Source organism: Branchiostoma floridae, chromosome 9 (assembly GCF_000003815.2).
Source record: "Branchiostoma floridae strain S238N-H82 chromosome 9, Bfl_VNyyK, whole genome shotgun sequence".
NCBI classification, from domain to species: Eukaryota; Metazoa; Chordata; class Leptocardii; order Amphioxiformes; family Branchiostomatidae; genus Branchiostoma; species Branchiostoma floridae.
Genome location: NC_049987.1, coordinates 20104773 through 20116722, shown reverse-complemented (window position 1 = coordinate 20116722; position 11950 = coordinate 20104773). Strand labels below are relative to the sequence as shown.

The following is an 11950-nucleotide window of genomic DNA, read 5'->3' as shown; positions in this document are numbered from 1 at the left end:
TTCATTTGGGCTTTATTAAAGGTTCGAAGGAAATACTAAAGCCCCTAATATTTGATATAAGCTTCCTCCCATCAGACATTGCGAGGACGCCATTTTCTGTGTTTTCTGCCTGCGATTTTTGTCGAGTTTCGTGGTACAAAAAGTGCCAAAATGCCGCGAATTACGATAAAGGGAGGAGTTTGGAGGAACACCGAGGTAAGTTCACTTCACACAGACTCTAGTGGAAGTTATTTAGCTCTCAAAATAAGCCTAATGTGATGATTTTCTGCACCCACGTTTTGTACCTTAGTTGTTCAGTAACACATGTTGACGCATGGCAAAACGCTTCGTTAAATCACTCCTATTTAGCAAAAAAATGGACAAAAACGTGATAAATCAAAGTGGTTAACCTCCCTGGATAAATCAAAATTATTTTGATGACATCATTGCGGAATTAAGTTTTAAAACTTCAGTTGTTTTCTTATCTACTTTGTAGTGCCTTCCACTAGATTCATGCAAGTTACAGAGAATTTCTTAGTCCTGTGAGACAAAGATGTGATGGTATGATACATGACAGATAAATCTGTGTTACGTAAATTTGACACATAACGTCAGCAGAAATTTAAAAAGAAGTAAAAGCACCCTAAAAACATTGCATTTAGTTTATTTACTGTATGATGTGTATCTAATAGATGTTTTTCCACCTTTTTTTCTTCAACAAGTTCGCCTTTTTAAATTTATATGTGGAAGTTTTATCATATTTAGGTTGACTATAAGGTAACAACAGAAGATTTAGAGTTGACAGCAAAAGTTTTACTTCTAGTTTTACCATATGAGGTATAATGATCGGCTTTTATTTAACTCTGTTTTCAATGAGTCAGTTTCATCATATTTCCATTCTCATATCCATGTCTGCAGAATGAAATCCTCAAGGCTGCTGTGATGAAATATGGTAAAAAACAGTGGTCATGCACTGGCGGCGGCACCGTGGGGGCAGTGGGGGCCACAAAAAATAGGTCGTGGGGGCGTTGCCCCCATGATAAAATAAGCTGAAACACACAAAATCTAGCTGAAACCCTTGTGTATGGAAATTTCATCAAATCTCGCAAGTCTACTGGCAAAATTTGCCCCTGAAAATATGCAGGAAATGACGTTTCAGAGGGTCCAGATTTAAAAATTTCAAAGGACCTCCCTTGCCTTGCGAGGACTCGTGCCTTCGGCACTGGACATGGTGGGAAAATAGCCGGAGAGTCGTCCCCCACGACCCTTTTTACTATCAGAAATTTTATTATCAAACTTAGCTCTTTTTACAAGCAAATGTAAACGTAAATGCAAATGTAAAAATACGTTTCAGAGGGTTTAGATTTGAAAATGTTCCGGGGGTGCATGCCCACGGACCCCCCTAGAAGGGTCACGCCTTAGGCGCGACACCTCGGGCCTTCGGCCCTCGATTTAGTGATATGAAAATTTTTCGCCCCCACAACTAAACAATGGTGCTGCTGCCTCTGTCACGGATCGCCTCACACATCATAACTTTTACATTATTATATTTTTTGTCTCCAGGATGAAATCCTCAAGGCTGCTGTGATGAAATATGGTAAAAACCAGTGGTCACGAATCGCCTCACTCCTGCACAGGAAGTCTGCCAAACAGTGCAAGGCAAGATGGTCAGTACAGTTTTTTTTTATATCACTTACTACACATGTACTACTAGTAGGTTGTTAAGCCAGTATAACACATTTAGATTGTAAAGATGTAACACATTTTATGTTATACCTGGGCCGTGACAACTTTTGACACAGGTGTTCAGGACGGGGTCTTCATACAGTTCTATTGTTATCACATGGGCTTCCATAGAATTATTCGAATCCGCTAAGCGAGTGCCCCATTGTTGAAAAGTCAAGTAATGTATGTTGGAATTGTACGAATTACAATTCGTTTGACTTTGAGGACACCAAACAAAATATAACTGGTGCATTTGATATTGTATTACATCTTCTCTTTTCTCCCTTCAGGTTTGAATGGTTGGACCCCAGCATTAAGAAGACAGAATGGAGCCGTGAGGAAGATGAGAAGCTTCTCCACATGGCCAAACTCATGCCCACCCAGTGGAGAACAATCGCTCCTGTGGTGGGCAGGACCGCTGCACAGTGTCTGGAGAGATACGAGTTTCTGCTGTAAGTTTGGGCTGGCTGTAGGAGTGTTAATCTTTTGCTTTTGAGCATGGCAGATATTTAGATATCTTTTTGACTGTTTTTGCACAGGTGTGCCTAGCTAAATGCTTATAGTTTTGTACAGTTTTTACTTTTATGAGTCAAAAAAGTTTCTTGTATTAAATGTATTTGCATTCAAGTATTCAACCTGTGAAGAAAGGCAGTAACTTTCGTGCCATTTATTTCACTGCGTGGATTCAATAAAGTCATCTAGCTAACTATAATTTAGTTTTGCCAACATTCTAGTTTCTATTGTGCACCCAAAATGTTTTTGTGCTCCTAAATTATTAGGTTAGTTAGACTACATAGTTCACCTATTCCTCAAACTAAATTTTGAACCATGACCTGCTGCCACAACAAGTACATGTATGTACAGATTTGTATCAGCCAAATTTGTGTAACTTTAATTTCCTAATCTTGCACATACTTGTTATTTTCCCAGTGACCAGGCCCAGAAGAATGAGAGCGAGGCGGAGTCTGGAGGTTTGGGGGACGACCCCAGGAAGCTGAAGCCAGGAGAGATCGACCCCAACCCTGAGACCAAACCAGCCAGACCTGACCCTATTGACATGGATGAGGATGGTGGGTTTTACATCTAAGGCTCCACTCCTGGGATGTTGCCAAAAAAACATCTTTTTGATATGTGTTAGCATTATTTCATTCTGTTACTGCCAATGTCATTGGAATTTCTCTTTGATACATACATGTGGTTTTAAATTCTATATTATAATGAGGTCTTGACTTCTATTTGTTGAAGCAAAATACACAGTTTTTAAGATATTTCATTTATTTTACAGTATTATTATTACTGTGAGTGTTCAAATACTAGATACTTCTACCTTCACTTATTATCATTATTATAATTTTAAGACTTAAGCATCCAAAGTCTGTATGGAAAAGAGTCCAACACACTTATCGAGAAGAGAAGGGTTAACTTGGTGTGAGCTTGGTGCGTAGCAAAACCCATTTATACTCCCAGCTAATGGAAATGTGTCATGAAATATTTTTGTATGTTAAGTTTGTCTTGTATCCCCCAGAGCTGGAGATGTTGTCGGAAGCTCGTGCCCGTCTAGCGAACACCCAGGGTAAGAAGGCCAAGCGGAAGGCGAGAGAGAAACAGCTGGAGGAGGCGCGCCGTCTGGCCGCGCTACAGAAACGGCGGGAACTGAGAGCGGCAGGGATCGAGTGAGTATAATACTTTGTACAACTGTTAAAATCCAAATCAAATTGCATGCAACATAAAGGCAAAATTAGGCAATGTACCGATACACAGTATAGTGCTGCAAAAGTCAGATCCTTATACCGGGGTGGCATCGTATTGGTGTAAGGGTTAGGAGGTTGGGCCTAGAACCCAGAGGTCCTTGGTTTAAATCCCATGGTATGCCCCTAAAGTTGAGCCCTTTGAAAAGGCACTTTACATGAATTTCCTCTCTCAACCCAAAGGCATAACTGACTTCAGTTGGGGAGGTAAAAGGCATTGGAAGAAGAGGGATGGGCTCCGCCTTACAATACAGTGCCCTAGATACAGTACATATCTACCACTATTAACAAATAACACATGCATCTACCCTTTGTTGTTAATCTTACTTATCTTATTATTTCAGAGTGATGAAGAAGAGAAAGAAGAAGAGGGGTGTGGACTACAATGCTGAGATCCCGTTTGAGAAGAAACCAGCGCCGGGATGATGTGGAGGGTGTGAGTTACTTACTGTATTGTTACTGTTAGTAAAGTTACGTGAGCACAACCTAGATGGGGAACTCCGAGATGATGTGGAGGGTGTGAGTTACTTACTGTATTGTTACTGTTAGTAAAGTTACGTCAGCAGAACCTTGACGGGGAACTCCGAGATGATGTGGAGGGTGTGAGTTACTTACTGTATTGTTACTGTTAGTAAAGTTACGTGAGCAGAACCTAGATGGGGAACTCCGAGATGATGTGGAGAGTGTGAGTCACTTATGGAATTGGCTGTCAGTAACGTTACCTCAGAGTCTGTGAAGGAGGCTCACTTATGACGAGGGGTATTGTTTTTGTCAGACTTAATCTATGTGTTTGCAGCTATAACTCAAGTCTTCCTTTTCATGGAGTTGTTCTTATTTTGGTTTGTAGGCAAGGTAATAGAAGTTGATAGGAAGACACCCCTATCTTGAAAGTAGTGTGTTCCAGCCACTAAAATAGGTCTTGGTCACATATAGCTAATGGTAGTATGTGCAGTCCTAGAGCCTGTACAGAATCGGATACTAAGTTAACTAACTACATGTTCTTGTGTTTAGATCTCTAAAATCTGTATCTCTCATACAGCGGGAACGAAGAAAGGACAAACAACGGCAGAAGCGGAAGAAGGAAAATGAGCTTCCCGATGCCATCCTGCAGACACAGAGGTACTGAAAAAGTGAAATGTTTGTTGTGGCTTTATTTTGAATTTTCAAAGGGAATGCAAGACCTGGCAAATATGTATTTAACTACTTTACCAAGGAAATGTTTCAAGAACAAACATAAAATGTAACAGTTTTCCCATTATAACAGTTGAATGTCTCTGTGAAAGTAAATGAATTGTACGTGCTTCGTCTAAGTCTTTTGTATGGGATTCATTGGAGTAAGATATTTTTGTGTTAAGTTTACAATACTGACAAAAAGTTTCCTAAAAAGATATTGTTTCAGCATTAACGGAACTCTTTTTTTTCAGAGCCAACAATCCTGAGTTCCAAAAGAAGAGGAGTAAGTTAGTTCTACCTGCACCACAGATCTCAGAACAAGAGCTAGAGGAGGTATGTACGGTCATTTGTTTTTGTCTTTTCTTCAGGGTTGGGAAATGTTGTTTGGGTGCGTTCTGTTATTTATGGACAATCACAATGACATCTACTTTGTTAGCAAACCCCCTTTGACAAAAGCACTTTTTGTGGTTCACAATTTATCTATTAATGAATACTGACTTGACTGATTGTGCCATAGGGATGTAGCTATACAGAAAAGAATGATTTAAACCCAGGAGTGTAAAAATGGTAGTGTGAAGACTTTCTGTGTCAGGGCTCGAAATTCATCTTTGGGGTTAGGTGCACTGTTGCACCCTGCTTAAAAAAATGGGTGCACCAAAAAATTTTTGGGTGCACCACTTAAATTTAACTAATAACCTAATAATAAAACTTAGTTACAAGCTATCAAATTCATAAACAAGTACCATGACAGACATTTTTTATTATCTTTCTAACACTTAGATGTCGAGAATATGATGTGTACTAGTATTCTTTGAAAGTTTGATATCTTTACATACATAAATGTAAAAAGAATATTTGGTTGCACCCACAGAAAATAATTGGGTGCACAGCTCCAATTTTGGGTGCACCTGGGTGCACATGCACCCAGTATTTCGAGCCCTGTGTGTAATGTATTTGTCATTATGGTTTCTGTCTCCAGGTGGTCAAGCTTGGACAGGCCAGTGAGTCGGCCAGAATGGTGGCAGAGGAGGGTGCCGGGAGTGAAGCGTCCAGAGCGCTGCTGTCTGACTACACGGTCACGCCGAGACCGGACCAGCTCCGTACCCCGCGAACCCCTGCCACACAGGACATGGTTCTCCAGGTCTGGCATTGTCTGTGGTTTTTACCTCTGTAAAACTGAGGTTTTGTAGTCACCTACTGTTAGTGTGATTGTCAACGGTCTTTATTTATTTATTGCTTATCCACACTTTCGATTCCACAACCGGTATTTGATTTTGAATGCTAGGCACATCTGGGACACTAACAGGAAGTTCAGGGTTGAAGGTGGCAGAAAGGTTCCTGAAAGATGACAGGAAATGAAATTGGACTAAGTCAAGAGATTTTTCCCAGGCATTTAATGTGTTTTATCCATAGGTGTTTAATATAGCTTAGAGATTATTGAAGATAAACCTATGCAAGAAAAACTCAGAAATAAAACTAGAAATTTGCAAAGATAAAGATGTTTCAAGGATCTATGACATTCTGTAGCTGTTTTCTGTGGAAATATTTGTCTTCATTCACTTTCATTTTTCAGATACTGATTATCCACACTTTGTTGACTGTTGTTATTTATTTCATCCCCAGGAGGCACAGAACATCATGGCGCTAACAAACGTGGACACGCCCCTGAAAGGCGGACTCAACACTCCGTTACACGAGAGCGACTTCTCCGGAGTCACGCCCAAACACCAGGCAGTGGCCACACCTAACCCCACATTTGTCACACCATTCAGAACTCCTGGACAAAGTGATGGTATGTCTTACAATTGTGTTATAATAATAAAAAAAAGTTCCTTAATAAAGATCTAGTAATACACTATTGTAAGGATAATAATTTTGTTCACAAGAATCACTGAATTTAGAAAAGAAATAATGAAAAAAGAGCAATAAGTGATTTTTATAGATACCATTTCACATTTGTCCAAAAATTTTTCCCAAATCAAATGAGTCATTGGTGGTTTCACCATACAGCTAAGGCAGACCCCTATCAAATGTTGTAAAAACTGCAGGTGTTTGAAAATGTGTGTTGTAAAATGAACTATGGTATTTAATATGCTATGTACATACCTTAAAATACCAAGGTAAATGCAGGTCTTCTAATTTCTAGTGGTATAAAGATAAATTGGTGATTTCTCAATCTCAGTGGCATGACTCCGGGACGAGGTTTCACGCCGGGACGTGCTTCGACGACCGCGGGACAGACTCCCCTCCAGGCTTCCGTCAGAGACAAACTCAACATCAACCCTGAGGAGGGACTGATGGAGTATGATGATCCACAGTACACCAAACATCTACAGGTTAGGGAGGAGTAGTACTGGACCATTTCATTATACTAAGTTTATTCTCTACTTTCCTCTACTAGCAATGTCCCTGTAGCTCATCTAGTAACAGCCTTACATTTGAGCCCCTGGTTCAGTTCGTTTGTAAATGGGGGACCCGGGCTCAAATCCTGTGAAGGGCCTCTGGTTTGGACTGTTCATCTCACAGATTTGGGGATGCAAAATGGGAGTCCCGTGTTCAAGGAGGTGCATGTTTAAAGGAAGGGCTACCAAACCTCCCCTGTAAAAATATACCCTGCTATAGAAACAGCAAGGAAACTTGCTGACTTTTATGCCACAATGCACTGCAAGGTGCACAAGACCAAGAACAACAATACTGGCCAATCATTGATTTTTAACATCTTACTCTGTGGTTCCACAGCATTTCAAAGCATCTGTGTCACTTTTTACTTTTGCTATAGGTACATGTCTTCTATTAATGTAACATCAATATCTTATATTCCAAATGTGTAACTTCTATGCTGACAGGAGCAGCACAAGTCCCAGCTCCGCCGCGGGCTCCAGGGTCTGCCCACACCCAAGAACGACTTTGAGATCGTGATGCCCGAGGAGATGCCGCAGGATGTGGGGACGGAGGTGGAACCGCGGGCCGACCTCCGACCTGACCAGTCCGACATCGACATGGCTGAACAGGCCAGGGTCAACGCAGAGAGTGAGTCACTTATCTGGGGTTACATCATGTAGTTAAGAGTGCCCCCTTTCAGATTTCTTCAGAACTGGAGGTGTATGTTGTGAGTTTAGGAAGGGTATATTTATGTGCTCCTATATAGATCCAACTACAGCATGGCAAGGGTCCATATAGATAATAAGTCCCTGGTGCTTTATCATTAAGATAAAACTGCCCCCTTTTAAGTTTCTAAAAAAAACTGTTGTTGTAAATTTGGGATTAACTAATGAATTGTTCACATGTAGAAATCTTACATTGACATGGCAGAACAGACAAGGGTCAAAGTAGAAAATAAATCCCCCAGGGTTCCATTGTGTAGGTAAGAATGCCCCCTTTCAGATTTCTGGAAAATTGCCAGTGAATGTGGAGGTGCTCACTTTTATAATGTACTTCCTTGAACATCTTTAGAACACGAAAACATATTCTTAGAATGTCTTGTTTGTGAATTTCCAGGGGAGCGAGAGCTGAAGCGGCGCCATCACGCCGTCCAACGAGACCTGCCACGCCCCGTGGAACCCAACTCTTCCATCCTCCGTCCCCTCGTCATGGACCCACCGCTCACAGAACTACAGCTGGTACGTCTTTAGATTTATCTTGTCATGGACCCACCGCTCACTGAACTACAGCTGGTACGTCTTTAGATTTATCTTGTCATGGACCCACCGCTCACAGAACTACAGCTGGTACGTCTGGTTCTACCTTAGCTCATACTACAGGGTCTATACCTTCTTACTATCTACAGGTGGTATGTCATTAGGTTTATCTTGTCATAGACTCAACGCTCACTGAACTACAGCTGGTATGACAATTTCACTACTGTAACATTCTACATCTCAAACAAGCTTTCAGTTCTCTTATCTTTTGTTCATGTATTGTAAAGAATTCTTGGTCAGTCTGTCCATCAAGCAGGTAAGAACTTGGGTTAGGGTACACAGTGTACTGGGCACAATGAGTTTCAACAGACTACACTGGTACAGCTAACTACAGAGAATAGAAGAAGGTAAGTGGCCCAGGAGGATCACTACAAAGAACATAGAGGGAAGGAACCAAGGTGGATGACCCCATAAGAGATGGACGGACAACATACAGGAAGACATACAATCATGTACTTCTCCTCAACTTTTATGTTTTATATGTAGGCTGAAGAGTTGATAAAGAGAGAAATGGTGACCATGTTACACCATGTGTTTTGTGTAGGCTGAAGAGTTGATAAAGAGAGAGATGGTGACCATGTTACACCATGATGCCATCTACAACCCCTCAGAAGAACAGGCTTCTGTGGCTGCAGGGGACAAGAAGAAAGGCGCCCAGTCAGTCGGCAACAAGATGGCTGAACACATCGCTTACCTGGAGGAATATCCGTACACCAAAATAGACGAGGACAGTCTGAACTTGGTAAGTAACATACATTCTAACAATGGAACTCCAAATAAGTATTGAGGTAATAAAATACGCAGTACAAAACCAACTGGATAAGTTTTGTACGAGATCAGACAGTTCAGTCTCTGTGTTTGTTTTTCCACTGCAGTTTAGATACGTTTTACCAGATGGCGCTTACAATCTGCTCTCCCTTCCCCAGGCTAAAGAACTGTTGTCCCATGAGATGGAGGTAGTGAAGACAGGGATGGGACATGGGGATCTGTCTGTAGAAGTGTTTTTGTACTGCAGTTTTGATATGTTTTGCCAGATGGTGCTTACAGCCTAGTCTCCCTTCCCTAGGCTAAAGAACTGTTGTCCCATGAGATGGAGGTAGTGAAGACAGGGATGGGACATGGGGATCTGTCTGTAGAAGTGTTTTTGGTACTGCAGTTTTGATGTGTTTTCCCAGATGGCGCTTACAGTCCGTTCTATCTTTCTTTTCCCCAGGCTAAAGAACTGTTGTCCCATGAGATGGAGGTAGTGAAGACAGGGATGGGACATGGAGATTTGTCTGTAGAAGTGTTTAACCAGGTGTGGGAGGAGTGCTACAGCCAGGTCCTGTTCCTGGTGTCTCAGAACCGCTACACTCGAGCCAACCTCGCCAGCAAGAAGGACAGACTGGAGAGTCAGGAGAAAAAACTCGAGGTACTGTTGTGGCTACTGTTCTTACTGTTTATCCAGTCATCCATCCCTCCAACCATCCATGCACCCCCCATCCACCACCACCACCACAAACCATTCTATGTTTCATCATATATCCATCCATATATCACTTGATGATCACTTGATGATGTCTAGGTGAAGTAGGCTGCGCCTGTGTAGTCACCCTCCTGACGATCGTGGTATCTCTTCTTACTCCAACATAAGTCCAACCTTGTTTTTAAACGCGTTAACAGACTCTGCCTCTACGACCTCAGCCGGCAGCGAGTTCCAATTTTGTACTACTCGAACCGCAAAAGACTGGCGACGTACCAAGGACTTTGCCAGTGGCACCGTAAGTTTGAAGCGATGCCCTCTAGTTGACTGATGTTGACTCTCGGTGAAGAAACTCTGTGCACTAACCCTCTCCCTTCCCGTGAGGAACTTAAAGACTTGTATCATATCCCCTCTGGCTCTTCTATAGTGGAGTGATGGTAGCTTCAAACTCTCCAGCCTAACACTATACGGAAAGGACTTGAGTGTTGGGACCAGCCTTGTTGCTCTACGTTGTACTTTTTCCACAGTGTTCTGGTCGACTTTGAAATGCGGCCCCCAAACAGCGTTCGCATACTCTAAATGGGGGCGAACCATCGATTTGTAGAGGAGGGGCACTGTTACTTCATCTAAGTTACTGAAGGTTCTTTTTACCAAGCCTAATATTTGGTTTGCCTTTTGCGCTGAGACTGTGGTGTTAACGTGGAACTTTAACTGCTCGTCGACAGACACCCCGAGGTCTTTCTCGACTTTGGTTTCTTCCAGAATTAGCCCACCCAGTCTGTACTCTGCTCTTTGGTTGCCTCTTCCCAAGTGGAGTACTTTGCATTTCCCAGCGTTGAAGGGGAGTTGCCACACCTCCGACCACTTTTCCACAGCTTGGAGGTCACGCTGAAGCGCTTCCTGATCCTCCTTGCATAGGATCGGTCTGTAGATTTTGCTATCGTCAGCAAAGATCTTCACTGCACTGGTCACAACCTCCGGCAGGTCGTTTATAAAAACAACAAATAACGTAGGACCCAGAACACTTCCCTGCGGGATTCCACTCTTGACGTTACGCCAGGAGGAGTGCGCTCCATTGATAACTACTTTCTGCCTCCTGTTGCTGAGAAAGTCCTGTATCCACTTAAGTGTATGGCCCCTTATCCCATATGAGTGCAGCTTGACGAGTAACCTCTTGTGGGGAACTGAATCAAAAGCTTTTTTGAAGTCTAAGTAGATGCTGTCCACTGGTTCCCCCCTCTCTAGACACTGTGACCAATCGTTCATGACTACCAGTAGCTGAGTGGTACAAGACCTTTTGGGTACGAACCCATGTTGAGCGTCTGTAAATAACTCGTTTGCCATAAGATGGTCGACGAGTACATCTCTAATGATGGACTCAAGTGTCTTGACAACCACGGAGGTTAAGCTTACAGGTCTGTAGTTTCCTGGGTCTTGTCTGCTACCCTTCTTGTGGATCGGAGTTATATGTGCTGTCTTCCAGTCGGCTGGTACGCATCCCGCCTCCAGCGACTTCTTGAAAATAACTGATACTGGGTACGACAGCTCACTTGCGAGTTCCTTCAGAAGTCTTGAGTGAAGACCGTCTGGTCCAGCTGACTTTGTTGGGTTGAGTTCTGATAACTTCCTTTCTACAGTTTCCCTACTTATCTCGAAATTGTCAAGAACTGAAGTCACTGTTTTGGCGTTAGCTCTGGGTATGCTAGATGTATTCTCGTCCGTGAATACACTAGCAAAGAAGTTGTTTAGGACCTCCGCTTTGTCTAAGTCTGTCAGTGCCATTGAACCATCTGGTTTGACCAGACTACCTATTTTGGGCCTTGTACTGAGACGGGACTTCGTGTACCTCCAGAAGTTTTTGGGATTGTCCTTAAGATCCCTCACCAGCCTGTGCTCGTATTCACTGCACAGCTGTCGTGTTAGACTTCTAAGTGAGTTTCTTACTGCTGCATACCTTCTGAAGTCTGCAAGACTACCAGAGCTTTTCCATTTTGACCACATCTTCCTTTTCTTGTTTTTTACTTCCATTGCTTGCTTGTTCAAGTAAAGCTTATTAGGTCTTTGGACTCCTCTAGTCAATGGGATACACTCATCCACCACCTTATTGAGTAGTTTGCAGAACCTTGTCCATGCCTGAGAGACCTCCATGTGACTTATCTCAGTAT

General features: G+C 42.5%; 1 protein-coding gene across 1 annotated transcript in view; it reads left to right on the top strand.

Annotated features, from left to right (window-relative positions):
• The first annotated feature begins 15 nt into the window (after positions 1-15).
• LOC118423449 (cell division cycle 5-like protein) overlaps positions 16-11950 on the top strand; it is a 15681-nt gene continuing 3746 nt past the window's right edge. Inside the window, 15 exon segments of the mRNA XM_035831607.1 lie at positions 16-195; positions 1543-1646; positions 1995-2156; positions 2635-2774; positions 3230-3377; positions 3797-3971; positions 4492-4571; positions 4877-4958; positions 5605-5766; positions 6249-6417; positions 6810-6961; positions 7472-7655; positions 8124-8245; positions 8868-9065; positions 9537-9734. Coding sequence (XP_035687500.1) covers positions 151-195; positions 1543-1646; positions 1995-2156; positions 2635-2774; positions 3230-3377; positions 3797-3971; positions 4492-4571; positions 4877-4958; positions 5605-5766; positions 6249-6417; positions 6810-6961; positions 7472-7655; positions 8124-8245; positions 8868-9065; positions 9537-9734 — 2121 coding nt within the window. The 5' untranslated portion in view covers positions 16-150.